At 38.1% G+C, this 21,064-nt stretch overlaps 1 protein-coding gene across 10 annotated transcripts in view; it reads left to right on the plus strand.

Annotated features, from left to right (window-relative positions):
* Window positions 1–1,026: 1,026 nt before the first annotated feature.
* LOC131683722 (rho GTPase-activating protein gacU) overlaps window positions 1,027–21,064 on the plus strand; it is a 267,647-nt gene continuing 247,609 nt past the window's right edge. For 9 of the 10 annotated variants that reach the window (XR_009304559.1, XM_058965972.1, XM_058965989.1 and 6 more), the window contains exons 1-4: window positions 1,027–1,830; window positions 2,078–2,283; window positions 3,936–4,162; window positions 19,514–19,851. Coding sequence is in view for 9 of the 10 variants with exons in the window: in XM_058965972.1 (XP_058821955.1) it covers window positions 1,820–1,830; window positions 2,078–2,283; window positions 3,936–4,162; window positions 19,514–19,851 (782 nt within the window). In the remaining variant the exon portion in view is untranslated. Of the gene's footprint in view, window positions 1,831–2,077; window positions 2,284–2,422; window positions 2,701–3,935; window positions 4,163–19,513; window positions 19,852–21,064 lie in introns of those variants that run through there. The other variant, XM_058966022.1, reaches the window with a different exon arrangement.

A 21,064-nucleotide genomic window follows, 5' to 3' on the forward strand; every position in this document is an offset into this window, starting at 1 on the left:
GAATGACCTCCAAAGTGCGGGAGACAACGCAACTAATGTTTCGCACCCAAAGAAGAGAATCTAAACACGCAGTTGGCAAGCTACAGCACCAAGACCTGATAGGCTGGCATTTTAAAGTTATGCTCAGTTATGCTGACCCATCAATCCATGTCAAATAAACAAGAAGGAAAAAATATGCGAAACAGTAAGCTTTGCCGCCTACACTCTTCATTGAGTAGCAATAACGTCAAGAAACGGATGAAAAGGTTAATTGCAGAAAATATAGCAGAAATGTGTTTTTTCCCTAAATCGTACAATATATTGTGGTCATAGCTTATTGTATGATTTGCGATGTAATTTTTCATATAATTTACGGAATTTTACATTCATCAATTAGTTATGATTACAGTAACATAATTTGTTCAACAAAACATGACGTATTTTAATTACAATATGTTTTGAAAGTACTTCGCAATACTGCTACTTCCTCTAGTTTTTTCTTCATTTCTGTATAGCGGTTGATGAGTTTCCACAATTTTGTGATTTATAATGGTAATATGTATCTGCAAAAATCATCTTGGTATACAATAACTGTAATAAGAGTTTTTCAACAAAACTAGTACTAGATTTTCAAAATTTTATGTAAATTCGTTTAATAAATAAAAGAAAGAGGTTGGGTGGACCAAAATATGTGAGGTGGCCAAAATACCTCTGTTACCCTATTAAACAGCAGCACAGAAATGCTAGGTATTTTTTTAAATCTGTGCGCAACATATGTAAAAATCTGAATTTTTCCGTTTTTGGCACGAGGTTAAATGTTGAAAAAGTTGAGAAACCTTTGCTAGTCTATGCATTATCACTGAAAACTGTTCAAATCCGTGCATTATGGCAGAAAACAGTAGAAATCTGTACAGTTTTAATAAGCTGTGGAGCACATTGCAAATCTGTGCACCTGGCATCCCTGCAGCAGCTGAGCAATGACAGCAAAACGAGAAAAAACGTTCAGTTGCTTGTCATTGCGTCAACCGCCAGCTGCAGTGTCAGCTGCCGAAGCAAAAGTGAGAACCCGCACCAAACACCAGACTTGAGTTTGTCAGTGCTAAACGAATCGAGAAAACGGTGTCAAGTGATAATGTATTTTGTGTGAACCATCCAGCGGTTCAGTCGATTCTTTGCTGGATGTTGTGCTTTTTCAAGTTCCTTCTTTTATTACGCTGTTATTGTTGGCACAATTTTAAAGGTGCAAATTTTAAAGCCGTGACGTAGATGTTATATTCGGTGATTCGGAGTGCCTTCATTGGAACCTACTCGCACAGTGAATAATGTAATTTACCAATATTGCGGCGCAGAATGTCCCCTCAGAGCTGATCGGTTAATCCCTGCCTGGTTTACGGAATTGTTTTCTTATTTGTGTGTGTTCATGTGCATTCAAAGTTTAACTTGAATGGGGGCAGAGTATGCAGTAACAAAACAAAACAATCTTGAATAGTGTTGGTACGGGTGAAAATTGCTGTGGGAACCTACTGGCTGCTTGCATTAGAAAACTCCCATAGTAAAGCTGGAGTAGAAGATCCAGTTATAAAATGTTGGAGACGAAAGTGTGTTTGATCTCCAGCGCAGAGTGGTTGAAAAGTTTCTCAAATCATTACGAATAACTGCAGTTTCTGTTCGTGACATTGACGGAATCGCACGAGTGCATCGCATATCAAGTGCTGGTAATTCAGGTCGATTCGATGGTAGTACCATCGGACAGGTGTCGGCTTTAGGAAACCAATGGGATTTGTATGTACAAACATACAAGCAAGTTGAATAACTCTCCTACTCAGCGGAGCCATTCGTCATGGAGAAAAGGTAATTCGGTTCTCATAAACATCGAAATGCCGTAACAGGTAACATAGACATATGCCTATGCGTGTTGCTGCTGACGCTGGTACTCCATTTCGCATTTGTGTAATTGCATGAACGCATAACTCTCACAGTAAATGCCTTTCCTCGCTCCGCGATTAGTAGTACACTTCAACCGTTGTTTCGTTCTTTCTTTCTTTCTCACTCCGCTCACTTGGCGCCGCGATTCGATGTGCATTTTTCCTACCATCAGTTTTGATGAAGTAACAGTCTCCAGTCTATCGGATCTGCGGCTGGAAAGCGTCTCCGGTACAGGGGTCACGATAGCCGACTTTGAGTCCCAGCAGCAGCAATCATCTTCGTCACCATTCCATCGGGAAACCTCTCAACTTGACGGCGGCAACCAGAGCAACAACAACAACAACGGCCAGCAACGCAACAACGGTAGCAACGGTAACGGTGAGAAAATAGTTATGCTAATTAATTAAATTACCATTCTGTACACACATATACAGCAGCAGTGCTGAGAGTGATACGGCACGAACTTCACAGTCGGCAGTCGGTAGTTCTTTTTCTGCTGCTCGCTGCTTCAGTTGTCTTGTGACCGAATTGTGCTATCTCGAGCCGCATCTTTTGGGTCAGGGAACAGTCCGGACGGTTCCTAGTGTGGTCGAAACGCAAGACGCAGTCAACCGACCGATGACAAGGCTGCTTATCACCTTATTCGTTACACCCGCGCACCTATACTTGTTCAGGGTTTTTTTCTTCATTTGTTATTTTGATGTCCATTTATCCATTTATCAAGAGTGGTAGCAGTGGACAATTCGAGTGGCGAAGAGAAGGTGACTGGAGCTCACAACAGATACCTCTATCAGGGTGGGTTTGTTTAACTGGTGTTGTTTTTATTCTGCTTGTGGTCGTCTCTCTGATAAAGAATATTTGATTCGTAAACTGATTTCAACCGGTCTAAAGATAGTTCAACGAGGAAGTTCAGATATATGTTAGTGGCGAAATTGGGACATTCAGCAAGCGAATTTTCTTTTGATGTGATTTGCACAAGAAAGAGAGAGAAAGACTAAATTCGACAATTTTAAATTGTGCGACTTAACATCGCACGATTTCAAATATCTTTCCCTGATCTTTCTCTTATCTTCAATGATAGAGGGACGAACCTCACTGTTTTTAAAATCAACTGTCACTGTGTCTTTTCGCAGCGTAAGAAATACATGTTGACATTAACCCTCGTAAACGATGTGATATTAATGATGAATACTGTAATTCAAATTTATTTTCACTTATCACTTTAAAACCAATTTGATATAGTTAAAATGAATAGTGGTGAATTACAGTACAGCTCATATTTAGAGCAGCATTACTCCTAATTTAAAACCCATTTCCTCGCCGCCAAGAAACCCTATATAAGACCAAACAAAGAAAATTGTACCTTCGCTGCCTGCTCAGTGAACCACGTACTTGCCTAATTTTGTGATTCGAGGCGTAAACAGAAACCTTATCTCTGGGTACCTGTTACGACCTATCATGACGACGGTTTTCTCCAAACTTTTCCAAACGTACCGCCGCCGAAACAAGTTTCGAAAATGGACGTGCAGAGGAAGAGATATCAAAATGCAAATAAATAACATTTGGGCCGTTAAATGTTAAATATATGCAAGTCGGATTTTTATTGCGCTTAACTCTCAGTCTGACGCACCTTCAACTCTGTCCATACATATTTGTTTTCGGGCGGGTAAGTTCAGAGCCTCCAGTACAGTGTGGTGAAGAATCAGAGCGAATAGCACCCACTAACTAGTGTGTGAATCAACGTAGAAAAATCTGCACAAATTAAATCAACCACCACCGCGGCGAACGTCCTTGTACCGTGTACCTATAGATACGTTACAGTGGGAAACGTTGCTACGTTTCAGTCTAGCCGACTTACCAATACGTTCGACTTGAGTTCACCCTCACTTATGGGAGGTTGTCTTTTGGGTTGGGACAATCAAAGAGATCCGCAATCGTTTTACCACCAGCCCGTTGAATTGAATTAATTTTGTTTATTTTTTTCTTTCTTTCATTTATCGGTGTTCGGGTGTTGATTTTCAACTCGGCAGAGAATAATTTAAATCGGCTGAAGAAACCATCCAAGAAGCATCACAGTCATCATCACCAACAGCAGCAGCAGCAACCTATGTTTAATCCTTCCAAACATTTGGACGTTTGGTTGGCCAACGCCATACGTGGTCTGGAGAGTGCGTCCGGTTTGGATCCATCCGATCAGCTGGACAGTCCAACGCTGAAGGGAAATTTTGCGGAGCCGCTTTCGTTACCACCGTTTTTGGTAAGTATTTGTTATTGTTCATGCTCTGGCTTGCCAAGAAATCGAAATATTTTTTATCGCTTCCATAATGTAGCCGCACCCAGAAAATAACATTATGTGCTCGAAAAATAACCCTTAAATGCGCAATGTTGTTTTAAAACAACATTGCGAAAATCATCTCAAAATTATCGCAGTAACGTCATAAACTTGCGAGACAAATTTTACAAAATTCTAAAAAAATAGTAGCGCATTCAGGCGATAAAGTTATTGTGTACGAGACATAGCCGCGGTGACGGCAGCAACATCGGTACCCACTATAACCTCTTTGCTGAATTTTGACCTTTTGTTTCCATCGCCTCCGCAGCCAAGTTTTATGTGATTTTTCCTTGAGCCGAAATTGAGTCAGGTTGTAACCCGTACAAAAAAATATTGTTACGGGATCTACGCCTGTGTAGTGGTTATTATATTTGACATCTAGATAAGATGCAAGCAGTTATAACGGAAGTGTTAGCAAAAGAAGATAAAGTAACGTAAAGTTATAAAAGTCATCAAGCTATGGTCTCACGCATTTTATCTGGTTCTGAAACAATCTACACCTTAGCCTACGGTTTACCTCAGGAAAGAAGTTCATGTTTGTGCAACCGACAAATCTATGTCGGGGCGGTTATTTTTGTATCAATATCTGCAACAGTGGTCTGGTATCAGAAGTGGGGTCCATGTACATCATTACTCCTGAGAAGCTCGGAACAAGAGAGCTTTCAATATAGGGCGTGGTTTTGAAAGGAAAAAGAGATAGACTTTTTGAACGTTAGTAACTTTCATTGTACTGAAAGGTATTATACATTGTTTGCAATCAGTCGGAGAAATGTGCAACAAGGATGAATAAATTCTATTAATAACACGCGAAAAGAAAATTGATACTGAAACTGCACCGTTTTTGCACTTTCTAGCAGAAGTGCAGAAAACTGGGTATGTTCCATTGACACTTCGGCAAAAGTTGTGTGCAATCCAACTGTGTTGAAAGTGCAAAACCAGTGCAATCCACTACACCGGTGTCAATCAATCGAAAATCCCATAAGATTCGCCGAACTACTCTTCGACGGACAGAGATGCAATACGAAACTACCCTAAATTCCGCCTTTCGTGAGTATTTGAATAGTGTGCCGAATAGCCTTCGTGATCACCCCGCAACGTTTTGGAAACATTGCCATCGTACAACATAAATCTCCCCCGTCCCACTGTAAAGTACGATTCAAACGATACATCAGCTTCCGTCAACGTCAACGGAACGTCACCGTTCCGTCAGGATAAGTTTAATACTTTTCTGTTGTGCCCGTTCACACATGCCGTACGTCAAAACGTTCCGTGCCGTTGATGTTGTGTGTGAATGCCTCCATTTAACTGCATGTAACTTATCCTGACGGAACGGTGACGTTCCGTTGACGTTGACGGAAGCTGATGTATCGTCTGAATCGTACTTAAGTCGAGCTGACGTCTTGAAGGCTCTGACTGCTGTTGATTCGCCGAAAGGGCCTGTCTTTTCCAGTGTGCATCAATTTCCATTGCTCTCTCGCTGAAGGCATTTTTCCTATCGCCTGGAAAGAAGCTGCAATCGTTTTCATCCATAAGGCTGGAAATATTTACAACGTCGAAAATTGCAAAGGAATCTCATTATTAAACTGTTTCTCCAAAGTTCTCGAAAAGCAACAACGTCACCTGTGTAAAGCTAAGACTTTTAGTTACTCGTTGAACGAAAAAAAAATTGAAAAAAGTTCGAATTACGGAAAATGATTTCATGAAAACTGAAAAATCTCATATTTGACTGTAAAATTTGCTCACTTTTCTTCAATCGAATAAGGAGCAAAAAATATAGGGGAACTCGGGGCTATTCGGACCTACCTAAGAAAATCGCCCTTTTAGACGGATAGATGTAACAAAATTTATAGGACCCTAATTGTTAGCTTGAAGCCTTAGTTACATTTTGGTGCCATAAAAGTTCACTTGCACCACTGGCAGCGCTAGGTGACGATTTGCAAAACTCTACGTTTTGCCTTTCTCATATAGAAAGGTTAATCACTCTGAAAAACGTCAACCTAATCCCGGCCCGGAGGGCCGAGTGTCATATCCCATTCGACTCAGTTCGTCGAGATCGGAAAAAGTCTGTATGTGGGTATGTATGTGTGTGTATGTGTGTGTGTATGTATGTGCGTATGTGTCAAATAATGTCACTCATTTTTCTCAGAGATGGCTGGACCGATTTGCCCAAACTTAGTCTCAAATGAAAGGTGCAACCTTCCCATCGGATGCTATTGAATTTTGGATCGATCGGAATTCTGGTTCCGGAATTACGGGTTTAAGAGTGCGGCCACACAGAAATTTCTCATCCAATCTATAGGAAAAATTAAAAATAGAATTTTTATTTTTGATGCTAAATGTCTTCAAGGTGCATGAAACGTCGAGCTTTGATGCAAACTCGAAAAAAAATTTGACGACTATTCACTTTTTTGGATTTTGGCACATTTTTGCCTTTCTCATATAGAAAGGTTATGCTCACTCTGAAAAACGTCAACCTAATCCCGGCCAAATTTTTTTTGACTCTGAAAAGGTTTCTGGATTTGAACAGGGGCGTAGTTGATGGTTTAAGGAGAGGGGTTACACCCCCCCCCCTCTACCGTTCACTCCCCTCTCTTAAAAATCTCCTTAAATCACCCCTCAGCCCTCATACCCCTCCCCATCAACCCCATCATCTTTAAACCATCACTATATCACAAAGCAAACCAATTTAAGCTGGGGAGTCGTTCGTTCATGGAACTTTCGCCCACCTCACATACCCACCCCCGCATGACAAAATGAGTTAGCAAGCAGATAACATTGATCTAATACTGATTAGGCTAATGAAGCACGATATTTTTTGTTTCAAGTGTTTCACCGTCGACACGTAGCTCATCAAGTTCGTGGCTGGCAAGCTATTGTGTATAAATGCAAAGTGTACTAAGAATGTAATGGACATTTCCACAACTATGTTGAACATAAAAAGCCTCCGTGCTATAGTTTAGAGAAATGAGAAAGGCACAATTGCACCGCTAGGTGGATTAAAACAGGTTTTTTTCCATCCTTTTACAATGTAGGGATAATTCGGAACTCCCTACGGGACAATTCAGACCGTCAATTTTTTTAATTTTTATAAGATGGAATTATGTTTATCTATGGAATATGTCTTGTAGAAGCTCCTTAAAAACAAAAAAAAAATAAATTGCGTTACAAAAACTTAATCTGATTAGTCACAGCTGTCGTGTATTTTCTTCGCTGTGGCGTGTGTAATCGTTTGCGTAGTCGCAAGCCACTGAACCGTGTTTGATGGAAAAGGGGGTCCGAATACGTACGCTCATTTCGCACAAAAGTGGTTAGCGTCATAAAAATATCGGTGTTTGTGTCCAAACAAAACCATTCCATAAAATAGAAACCTCAAGCTTTCCAAAACACCTTACCTGTTATATTTTCACTTTTATTTGTTGCTTTAATCATGGTTTTACCATTATAATATTTGTTTGGAGGATGGCAAAAAAAAATTAAAAAGCTTGAATCTTCTTTTCAATAAAACCAAAGAATTAGATTCATCTGTCAAAATTAACGTTTCTGTATAGTAGTTCCACAAATGTATACGACAGTCAGAAAGTCTTGCGATTTTCTGAGAAATCGAGGGGGTCCGAATTACCCCCACTGTCTTAATAGCCCCGGGTCCCCCTATTCAATTTCTATGGTTCATCGACAAGCTACACATATTGTACATTCTCATAAAAAAATTCAAGTCAATTCTAATCAACGAAATTTGAGTTATCGTGTTCACCAGTTTGAAAAACGTGGTTTCGGGCAAAACGCTATTAAAGGGTATCCCACATCAAACATGTTACAGCAAATACCCGCGAAGAATGCATGGCCACCGAGATGGCGGGAGACTATTCTAGGGGTTCAATACTAGCAATTAAGCAGATAAAAAAGAAGTCGATTTTTTTCTCACTACTCCCCCCTTAATGCAACTAACTTGTCGGCGGCCAAAGGCTTTGCGTCAGCTATTTTCGCTGGAACACCAACACGCATCACGCACGTCTGGCCTTGAGAATTGATACGTCATCTATATGTATAGGTTTTACAATATACGTTGATTTTCCTTAAACGCCTCAATAAGCGGCGAACTTGGAAAACGAAAAAAACAGTTTTTTCTCACACCGTAGGGAAAAAATCTTCATGAAAATAAAACAATGTATTCGAGGCATTGATAGAGTATTACCACAGATAACAGACGTTTAGGCTCGATTTGAATCGTGTGTAAATACCCGCTACTGAAATTCCGAATAAATTAGACCTCTGAAACACGTTTGGCAAACGTTTGCAGATGGCGCAGTGATCGATACAATGCAGTTAGAGTGCAGCTGCCAAACACGTGTAGCAAACAGTTGCGCAGATGGCAATAGTGAAACACGGATTTCCAACGTTTATCAATTTGAAAGTTTACACAGGTTTTTGAAGAAATTTTGTTCTAGCCCAAACGTCTGTTATCTGTGGTATTACTGATTCATTCGAAGATTTCATAAAGGTATTCCCAACGGTGTTAGAAAAAACTGCTCTTTTCGTTTTCAAAGATCGTCGCTTTTTCAAGCTTTCTCAGTTGAACCTTAAGGAGAAATAATACGGGGTGCAGCGGATTATTGCGAAGTAATCCTATGTAGTGGGAATATAGCAGAAATATAACGGATTATTGCGAAAATCAGCGGAATATATCGAATATTGAAAGGGATTTTGTCGGATTTTAGTAGAAGTATAGTGGGATTTAGAGGAAGTAATGCGGAATTCAACAGATTGTAACAGAAATACATAGCAAATATATAGTGGTATTCTGATAATTTTAGCGGAAACTTTGCTGAACTTATAGAAGATACTAGCCGGTTTCAGCGGATTTTAAGGGAAACAGCGATGTTCTGGGATTACGATGGGATATAAAAGATTATAGCGGTAATATAACGGTTTCCAGCAGACAAAAACGAATTGTAGCAGGGTTTGGTAGTTTTGGGGGACTACCCAAGTAACTAAATTGGCTATACATTTGCACTAATAATGCATAACTGCACAGCCGATATATAGCATTATCACTTCCTCTATATGCGTATATAAAGCTGATATAACACGTACATGCTTCAAGGATCTTTAAAGCATGTAAGCTTTACAAGTGCATTTAGTGCCATTATAGAGCAAATAAAAAGCCGATATAATGCTATTGTAATGCTGGGGGTTTATTTGTTATGCAAACTCTTCTTGAAGATTATATTCGGTATATTTCATTTCAATCTGACAAATGCAATATAGTCCAGTGAGCAAACGCAACGCACTTACCGTGAAGGACAAGTTACCTCAGTTCGAGGCTTACTAAAGGGTAATTTTCATAAAACATTCATATCATGCGAGAACGAAAACCCATTAAGGATATTCATTACAATGCATTAGAAGAGAGCCAATTACGGTTTTAAACAGAACATTTTATTTTAAATTTTTTTCCTTTTTGCTCATCATACCGAAAGGAAACATAAAAAATGGTTTTAAAACCATGGCGGACAATGACAGCCAACTCAAGCTTTTGTAATAGCATTAGGAGTGCCAATACTAGGCTTTCAAATTTGACATTTGCACGCTGGTGCTATATAATAGCATTTGTACTTCAGAAACGAGCTATCAATCTCTGCACAGTAATAGCACTATATTTCGCCTTTCCTGGCATAATACCAGCATTATATCAGTATTTAGGGTTTCACGGCTTTTTAAGACAGCTTTGTATGTGGATCTAAAGCAGATATTTGGCTACGTTATAATGCTTATTGGTTACTAGGGTATAGCGGGAATATTGAAGATTTTGGTGGGTTATATTGCGAACATAGCGGAGTTATAGTAAGATTTTGCGGATTTTAGCGGTTTTCAAAGCTTTGTCGCCACTAATGTAATTTGCTTGCTTTAGACAGAACATCACAATTCTGACATTTCGGGATACCTGTCACTGTTGAATTTGTCTGCGTTAGTTCTTTCAAAAATTTTACAATACTTAGCTGATTGTCTTTGGTCCAGAAGAAGCTCAAATATGGTCCAACCTAGTTCAATCAATGTTTCTAAACGAGTACTCGGAATCTGGGTCTTTTCAGGAGAGTTTATTTATGCCCAGGCCTAAAGCCCGGCGCAAAGTGAAAACTTAAAGAATACGAAGGCAGAAACAGAAATTACGGAAGATATAATAAAATGAATGACAAGCTAAACGACAAACCTGCAAACATGTGGTAAGTGTGGGGGTCCGTAAGGGATGTCATTCCCAACGCTTTTTAACCGAATCTATTTTGTCAAGTCAACAAAACTTTTTTTGTGATTACCTTTAAATGAGAAAACATCCGACTGCATAACTTTGATCCTCCTAATTCACGGAAGAACTTGGTGTTATCGAACTGAAACACCTGCTCCTCGAGTTTGTGTCAGTGGAATGTTATGCAACGTATGTTGTATTGACATGTCTATGTGAAATTCCTTAAACCTTTTCATTTGAAGTCTTTCTTTGGGGGGATTCATGTTTACCACGGCATATTCGCTGAGAATACTGCAAATGCCTTTGTGGGCACCGCCTTAGGAGAGCAGAGCCACTTCCATGTACATACGAAATCATTGATCGAAAGTCGAACTAAAAAAATGACCAAGCTAACACCAAAGGGGCGTAAAACTGAGACTTTGCCAAGGGCGTCAGAAGGTCACGCTACGACTCTGGTTGAGGTACACCATTTTAATGATAATTATAGTTTGCTATACACTATTTCTTATTAAAATAACGAAAACACTAATAATAGCACTAACTTTAAACTAATTTACTTCTAAAAGAATACTAAATTCACTAAACTGAAAGATTGTACTACAGTGGAGACCCGATTTTATCAGCACCCGATTTTATCTACCCCCGATTTTATCAGCTTCATATGAAAATTGATAGTTGGTAGTTTGATGGGCTGTACTGCCGTGATCCGCATAACAGTCCCACTTGCATAGGAAATCCATAGCAAATGGGACTGTTATGCGGATCACGGTAGTGTAGCAGATGAACCAAGTTGAATTCGAGTAAATCCGTTCTTGAGCATATATTTCTTATCTTAGAGATCCGAAAAATGCCAAAAATAAAAGCATTATTTTTTTTAAATGTTGCGCTGTCACACCCCCTTAAAGGGAACTTAAAGTAAATAATCAGAAAAGGTTGCAAGGCTATATCTAAGGAACAAAGAAGAATATTTTAAGAGCTTCGGTTTATTAAAAAGACAGAAAAATATATGTATGTTCCGATTTTATCAATGTCCCTGTTTGTCCCTGTTTTATCAGCTTAAAATTCGCCAAGGGGCAGATAACAACGGGTCTTTACTGTACGTATTTCTATGTTCAGTCTGCTTAGCTTTCCAGTAAAAATAAAAAATATGATAAGTGGCGTTAAAATTAGAGCTAATGTAACAGAAAGCAAGATAAAAATATCCAAGTTCAGAAATGAGAAGAGATGAATGTATGACTTCAAAGAACGACCTATGCAGCTTTTTCAGACGAATGCACAGTGGGACGAGCCCGGATTTAAGTCCAGATATGAAGGTCACGCGATATGTTCATCAATATTTTTCTTGGGTTGGCTTATGTACCGGAAACAATTTCGCAAGATTTTAGGCTATTTTGATCAAAAATGAATTTTTCACGGCTTTTAAAAAGGTGTACCCTTTATTAAATGTTCTCTCTACATTAAAACATTTGTCAGCTTATTAACTTAATGTAGAAAAAAAATTGAGCCCATTCGAGAAGTTTTACGACAGTTTGCAGAAACTTTTTTTCAAAGGAGTCGAAAAAATTGATGTTGGCATAGTCTTAATTTCTTTCTTAATTTTTATTATCATGTTTGTTAGTTTTAGGTCCAAAATTATTGGCATATACTCTCTGCTTCTAATTATCCTCATTTGGACGCAGTTGTGGTACATTTGGAGGGTTATCAGCTTTTTGTACAAAAGGTATGCCATAATCCTCCAATGCGCCAAAACATTTTTTTTGGCATAATAGCTAGGTGCCAGATTGCACAGTGGTCCGAATTCACAATTTAGGAAGACAAAAATGTTTGTGGCTAAACCTTATGTTTTAGAGCTATGATGTCTTCAGGACAAATAATCAGTATTGATTAGGCCATCTCCAGATGTAGATGGTATTAGGGTGGCTCTTATTGGTAGGGTGCTTCAAAAATTATTTACTGATTGTGAGGAGATAGAATATTACAGTCTTCAGCAACATTGTACAGGAACTCACACCAAGAAACTTTGCCGAAGACGTCATAGTTGTATCTCCAAAGGTTTTTATTTTATAGCTATTTTAATTGAGCAACTTAGGGTGTTCCTAACAAACACAGTTTTTTGCTCTAACTTTTTAATTTTTTATTTTTCATAAACGGTGTCTTCAGACAACTTGTAAAGCTTATCGAGACAATTTTTTCATAATAGAAGAATTCAGATTTTACCTTTAGAACCAAAGTTATGAGTAATATTCAATAAAAAATAGGTCATTTAAAATATTTCTATCTACACTTGGGGCAAATAAAAATAATTTCTTCTTCTTGCATTTCAAAGAGAATACTTTCAGGCATGCTTTGAAAAAAAATGGCGAAAGTGATATTTCTGAACAAAATTTAAATGGAGTTTGAAAATTGTGCTTTTACTACCGAAAATTCCTCATATAGAGTCAAAATTTCTCGAATGTCACATTTTCGATGGAAGATCCAATTTTTTGGTAGTATTTGGCATTGTAAAACCAAATCAAGATGGGCGCCTAAAAAAAATTTATTTTACCATAATATCATAGGTTAACAGACATAAGACATAACAGGAAATTCGTTCAAAAAATATCGATCCGCGAATTTTACTAGAACACTAGCTCCACCTTTCATACACGGTCCCAACCATTAATTAACAAAAGGGTTATCCCTCAGGCACAGGCACAATTTTTCACTAGTGGTCTATCCCACGTATACTTGCGCATATCGTCGCTGTTTTCCTATCTTACAAGACAAGAGCCATTTATCACATTTCGAGAAAAATGATTTTTAATGTTTGAGATTGAATATCTTGAAACTTATAAATGGTAAAAACAATTCAAAGAAGACAATTGATGCATCTATCTACTCTGTATTAACATCTCAAATATTACGAAGACCGGTTGACTATGTTGCGAGTTTTTACTATAAATGTAAACAAAAGTCGCACTCACACGTGTCATAGGTGTGTATTGATGACAAAATTTGTATGGCGTGTCATAATCGTGCATGAAAAATTTTCCATAGAAAAAAAAATCATTAATTTATTAACTTTTATTCATATCTTTGACTATATTTGGTCTATAAACAATACATTTTGAAGGAAATGGGCCAGGGTATCTAGAAAAAAATACTTATTTTTAGTTACAGTGCTACATTTCTTAAGCTGCATTTTTCTCAGAAATTGTGTATTTTTGTTTCGAAAATTATTGTGCCATTGTGTTTCTCAGATAGTTTCACACATAAAAATACCTTTTACATCAAGATAACTGGAGCCAATGCACAGAAACAGTCATTTGAAGCAAAAAATTAAAAATTTCTCAGCACGTTTGTCACTACATCTCAGTAACCAAGCAGAATGTTAACATTCTGAAAACGCGACTTTGTAGATATTTTATAGACAAGTGATGTGGCATATCTAACTAAGTTTACCCCAAAATGGCGTTTGTTATAAGATAACACAACATATCAGTGGCGCCATAATCTCAAATGCGACCACAGTCCCAACTAAAAATGACCAGTAAAGCGAGCGAAGAATTGTTTTCGAGTTCTATGTGTGTTAGTCTGAGACAATATTGACATTTGAAGTTTTTAGCCAGCTTATTTTTAAAATTTTACTACGGGTGACCTAATTAAATTTTAACGAACTAATCAGCAATAAAATGGTCACAGATTGTTCGTGATTTTTTCCAATCCGAAAAAATTAAATTTTGCAGATTTTTTAAACAATTGTCTATAAAAAATGGAATAAATCTTTTTCGTTCGAAAAAAATGTCGCATATACTACTTTTTGTACCTAACAACATGTCGTCGATAAAAAAGATGGTCCGCCATTTACATTATTCTAAATTAAATGTGGAGACGAGCATAGCGTATGTGGAAATCGATTACCTTGTACGTGGCTTAAAAAAATCACAAAAAAACATTTTTTTCGCGAAACCCATCTGGATTTGGTTTCGCGAAAAAAATACTCCCAAAAAAATGGATCTTCCATCGAAATTGCGATATCACCTAATTTGAATGACCCATTCGAGAAATTTTGACTCTATATGAGGCATTTTTCAGTAGTAAAATCACAATTTTCAAACTCCATTTAAATTTTTATCAGAAATATCACCTTTGCAATTTTTTTTGCTAAACATGCCTGAAAGTATTCTCTTTGAAATGCAAGAAGAAGAAATTATTTTTGTTTGCCCCAAGTTTAGATATAAATATTTTTTATTCAATATTACTCATAACTTCGGTTCAAAAGGTGATATCTGAATTCCTCTATTATGAAAAAAATTGTCTCGATAAGCTTTACAAGTTGTCTGAAGACACCGTTTATGAAAAATAAAAAATGAAAAAGTTAGATCGAAAAAACTGGTTTTGTTAGGAACACCCTAAGTTGCTCAATTAAAATAGCTATAAAATAAAAACCTTTGGAGATACAACTATGACGTCTTCGGCAAAGTTGCTTGGTGTAAGTCCAGTACAATATTGCTGAAGACTGCAATATTCTATCTCTTCACAATCAAAAAATAATGTTTGAATCATCCTAACAATAAGAGCCACCCTAATACCATCTACATCTGGAGATGGCCTAATCAATACTGATTATTTGTCCTGAAGACATCATAGCTCTAAAACATAAATTTTAGCCACAAACATTTTTGTTTTCCTAAATTGTGAATTCGGACCACTGTGGATTGGTCGTTCGCTGCCATTTTATTCACATAGTATCTCTTAGCGGGTCGAAATTAACACTGGATGTTTAAAATAAGTGTGCCGAGAGTACAGCACAAATTCGTTAGTTGGGGGTTCGCTAGTTGGGGTGTTCGTTAGTTGGGGCATGCCCCAACTAAAAGACACTCTTATGTCAAAACTGAAAGTCAAAAAGTGATTGACATTTGAAAGTCATCGATTTCAAGGGGCTCATTAGTTGATTTCTGTGGAGATCTAGAAAAAACATACTTTGAAATCCAATGGAATTTTATTTTTTGAATTCATATTCCGGAATCTTTTTTGACATTAAAAATGTCTTACTCCACTATCTGGGGCTAGGTGTCATTCTAAAATCTAAACTATCTCCCATGTAACGAAACTATGTAAGGTTTGCACGCTTATAACTCCGATATTACTAGATGGATTTTAATCATTCATACACCAACCGATTCAGAAACACCTAACTTAAATATTGGTAATAATTTAATATCTTCCCAATAAAAGTAGACTTTTGGAAATTGGTAAAATTAAAAAGTTCACGAAAAACGGGAAAATTACCATTCGTGAGGCAGATTTCTCAGACACAGCCGTCAAAAGAGGGCAGCTTAGTGACTCAATGAAAGACGAAAAGTCATAAATAGAAGCGACGCATGTCCGTTTAAATCAGTTGTTGCTCTTGTCTCATACGAACAACATCGTCTCCGGGCGATGCAATAAGCGCTATCGATTTTCGTTAACGTTGGCATTTGCACACACTCGCACCTAAGTGACTAAACCATATACCGTTAGTTTATAAATAGAGGTGACGCGTACCCGTTTGAATCAGTTTTTGTTCTTATGTCGAACGGGTGCATGGCTGCAGCGTCTGGGCACTACAATAAGCGGTAGACGCTATGCATTTTCGGCAGCGGTGGCCGTGTGCGGATTTGTCGGGTACCAGCATGGTGTCACAGAATGATTTGCAAAGTGGGTGGGCGGGGTGGTTTGGATTTAATTCAATACGGTGTGTGCTGCTTAAGAGTGTTGCGTTTGAAAAAAATCTCGAGTACTTTTTCAAATGGACGTAAGTAACAATGAGAGATTCTCTTTGAGGTCTTTCTCTTCTGTTCATTACTCGGCCATTTCAACATTTACTACTCTACTCTTTGCATAATATTGTAGTAAAAACCGTCGGCTTTCGATATGTACTGGAATATTAGTACAAAGTGTTGTAATGACGTCGTAATAAACGAAAGAGAAAGTAAACAAAGAGAGGCTCTCAATGTTACTTACGTCCATTTGAAAAAGTACTCGAGAAATATATTTATTTTTATGCATGCGTGTGCGTTGTAACTTGTTAATCCATGTTTACGGCGCTTTGTAGCTGCGCAGGGTAAAGAGCCAATTGGTTTTCATGTTTCATATTTCGGTTATATGTTTTTTATCAGTAAGGCATCTGGCAACGTGCTTCTGTAGTTATTGCACTGTTCAGCAGCGTAGTATTTTATATAGGAGAGTACACTCAGGTTTTTACGCGGTTTTCATCAACGCGTTTTTTTTTAAATTTACGCGGTTTTCATTTACACGGCCTGTATCCCCTGCGTGAAAAATCTGAGTGTAATTGCATCGGAAACAATCACATTCCCAGCAGAGCTTTTTGTTTTCTAATTTCAAACACTTTTGTTTCGTACTGCGCACAACGGAAAATTTTAAAACAGAACTTACCGTCCCAGCAGCAGTTGAAGCGGGTGTTCTTTTTCGATTCAAATTCAAGCCATGTCTTAAGCGTTACTGGACTTAAAATTGTTTTCCCAGTTTAACCAGTCAGAATATCTGTCCTACCCTATGTATTTAAAACACAGTTCTAATTGCGTTTTAAGGTATACAACAAATACGGTTGGGTATACTAATTTAAATTTTAAAATAAATCTGTTTTAAATTATGAAACAAACTGTACTGTACTGAAGATATAATTATGTCAGTCCTATTACCACATAAAACACCTATATAACATAAAACGCTGCAGAATTGGTTTAATAATACAATGTTTACACTACAGAGTTATAACACGTTTTAATAATTAGCAACAAGAAAAGTGTCACCAAGATAGCATAAAACCCGTTTTAACTGGTAGTGCGAACGTTGCATAACAATGTAATTTATCAAATAATTTCATTTTTTTCCACCACTAATCGATTAAGAAATACTTAAACTTAAGATTGTTTACTTAAGTTCATTAATACATTATTGAAAATTTAAATGGAAAATGAAATTTCATATTTCATGGAGAATCTGTATATTTCCGTTGGCGGGCGTGGGTTTCCTCATCACAGCTCTCAATATGGAACTTTTCTTTTGAATATATTTTCTGGACAGACCAGCCTATTTTTACTAGATGGATCAGCCAAATAATGCCAATCACCTAGTGAGATACTTGATTAATTAATAGATTACCGTTAAAAGACCTTCAATAAATTATGTTTTAATGGGGAGGGTATATAGCAAATTGTAACATATGAAAACAGGCGAGTGAACAAGAACGTGTGTCGATATGTGTGATAGATAAAAAAGCTATATTTTTAATGTCACCGTGGTCGTGTCCTGTACACAACCCTTTAATTTTTTATGAAATAAATGTGTTAGATATTGCGCTTCTTCCATTTAGTATCAATTAGTTTGTGGCGCAGAGATGTTGGTTGCTAACTTCTTGGAGGTTATCTCTGATGTATTCAATCACATTGTCAAATGACTTTTTAGCTAGTGGCAACTTAGTGTACGTGCGCTTCATCGATTTTTTTCAACGGCGTATCCATTTCCTGTTTTATGTGAAAGATGTAATTAATGGCAAAAAGAACATTAAGGACATTCTTTGTTACAAAATTCATCATTAAACTGAGAAGAAACAGCCAACTTTCGTGAACCGCAAATTAATTTTTGCCAGCTGTCAGTTGCCCCAATTAACGGATACGATTCGCTAGTTGCGGCGCAGTCGTGACCCAACTAACGAATTTGTGCTGTATGACGTTTAGTACGGTGTCTTACGCAGGGTTGCATTTTTGTTTTAATGCTGGAAGCGTTGTCGAAATTTCATTCCGCATACGTTATGACTCAAAGAGACGACCGCGGTTGGGGAGGCACGGTTAATTTTCTTCTCTTTTACCTTTCTTTACTAGACGGAGAATACAGGAAATATGAATAAGGAATCGAAAGTCTAATTTTAATGTTTAAGTCCAACTAATGTGAACATTACATTAAGGTCGGGCTGATTGTTGGCCTCGGAACATGACGTGCTCTTTATACGAAATGGGTCAATGGAAAGTCAATTGAGCTACCACCTACCTAAGCCCGCCAATCAAGTAATTTTCGGGTTAATGACATTCGGGTGAATGGTCCATTCTGGTAAATAGTTTTCGGGCGAACGTCATTCGGGTAAATGACTTTCGCTCGAATGTGATAGGCTACCTTTCTATGGTACATCGTTTTACTGTTACTGCTAAAAAAATTGTTCAGGTCAATCTGAAAAATTTGTACCAACTAAGAAAAATTGACGTGTCTTTCCTCGTGTTTTGATAACTTGCGTTAGAAAAATAGAGGAATATTTTCATATATTGTATTCTCAACAAAAAATGTTACATATCTAATGCACCGTTTTCGTGTCATGAGCACAACTCTTTCTTTTATATATTTGCCTTTAATAATGATCCGCAAATCCAACAACCTCTTCTTGTCCGGGTTTGCCGGAAACTTCACGTTCTGTTCAAAAGTCTGCAATATTTTTAGGTAAGAGCGATGTAGTTCCAAAGCATTAGCAAAATCTTCAGTTTTCAGTATCACTTATTCACATCACAAATGAAGCATTTTGATGTCCTCTTTTTCATATCCGAGCAAGCTGGAGTTCAACCACTGATGGAATGCAAATGAGACAGATAAATCTTGAGCGTTTTTTCAAAACGTCATATCTGCAATGAGTTACTCTCTTTGTTTACTTTCTCTTCTGTTAATAATTCGGTCACTTTAACATTTATCCCTCAGCTCTTTGCATTATATGCTAGTTAAAACCACCGTCTTTCGATCTGTACTGTAAAATAAGTGAAAAGTGTTATAGTGACGCCGTAAAAATCGAAAGAGAAAGTATAAACAGAGAGTAACTCATTGCAGATATGACGTTTTGAAAAAACGCTCAAGAAATAATAAGCTAACTGGCAATAATCGCACACATTCAGCGTGCATCACTCAGCAGAATTCGCCCACTTACCAGCTCTGCCCATTTGTGACCGTCCGACTTATGTCATCATTCACCCGAAAACCCAAAACAATATAGGCATTCTTAAATTTATTTACAGAACTACCTTGACGGCCCGAACACGTCCTCGTCACCATCGGGACTTTTCTCGCCAACTCACCAGCAGCAGCAGCAGCCACAGCAGTACCAACAGCAACAGTCATCGGTTCCGGGCTTTATTCAGCAACAGCAGCAGCAATTCCTGCAACAACAGTACCGCTTCGGTGGCGGTAATTTCGCGACAGCTACCAACGACGGAAGTGAGTTTGCTAGTCTACCACCTAGGATTAACCACCAGAGTCATCCGGCACAACAGGCCTATCAGTTCGGTCGAAGGTTTCCGCTGCAACAGCAGAACTCGAATTCGTCGTTTCAGGATTTGGTGAATTCGCAAAGAATGTGAGTATGAATGCTTGAGGAGGTTAATCATAGTTAGAATTGAGTTACGAGTGGATAGTTTCAGTAGTATATCTTAAGCCGGAAATGTATACAATTCTAAAATGGGCAAGAAAGTTCCACGAAAATGTTCGAGATCTTAAAAGTTTGCAAAACGTAAAGCATGATTTGTCGCATAAGAGAACTAAGTAAAAACATGATTGTACAGTCGTGATTCATTTGTTAGAGAGATCGAGAGATGTTAAAGGCTGACCCAAGGAAATTTGAATAGTGTAAAATGCATCGGTTCATATTTCTAATTATTATCGGGTTGATTGTCAATGTCGAAATTGGACAGTAATGGATGACCAATTAAAAAGTGTCTAACCAACGAATCATAACTGTATTATCATTATGGGACTGGCTTGCCATTTTAGGTAGAGATTTAGTGGAGCATGATCTTATAAATAGGATAATATTTCCAACCGGAGGGAAATCGAATTCATCGGACATATTTCAACGCAAAGTTCCAATTTTGTAATGTACTCATTATTTGAAACCGAACCAAAAACACTCCGCCGCAGATGCCTCACGGAGTTCCAATAGACATAACGGGGATGTCTCTCTGCGCGAAACCATTTTTTTACAGATGGAAATCGCCGATTACCTACGCGAAGCTTACGCGAGTGCAACCATTTGTTCATAAGTGGCCGGCGCCGGCCATCGGTCGGTGGCAAATGAACTCGCCGAAAAAATGGGCCCATATTATTGGCTCGAATCAAAACTCGTCGAAATGTCAATTGACGATAGGTTCATCCGGAGTGTTCATTTGTGTTTACATTTTACTAGCGTTGCCAATTTTATTTTGTGTCCAGCACCCAATGTGGCTACGCCACATCGCTTTTGTGCGTGCTGTCCGACTTCGCTACCGCTCAGTCGGACTTAAACTAGGGATAGCCCCTATGTTTGAGTAAGCCGGGCAAACGAGTGGGTCACAGGTTCGCTTGCTTCCGACGGCGGGTCGGTGGCCACCTCGCCCTCTAGGCCTCGGTTATGCGGCTAAGCCGCATCGAAATGGTACCCCTTAAACATTCTAACTTGAATCGGTTGTGTCACCCGAGCCGGAATACGAATTAGAACCAGCCAGCATTTCGGCTGAGTTAAACTGGGAAGTTTAGTACAATTTGATCTGGAAATAAAATTTTTCTGGCAACGCTCCAGCACTCCGTTGATTTCA

Source organism: Topomyia yanbarensis, chromosome 1 (genome assembly GCF_030247195.1).
Source record: "Topomyia yanbarensis strain Yona2022 chromosome 1, ASM3024719v1, whole genome shotgun sequence".
Taxonomy (NCBI): Eukaryota; Metazoa; Arthropoda; class Insecta; order Diptera; family Culicidae; genus Topomyia; species Topomyia yanbarensis.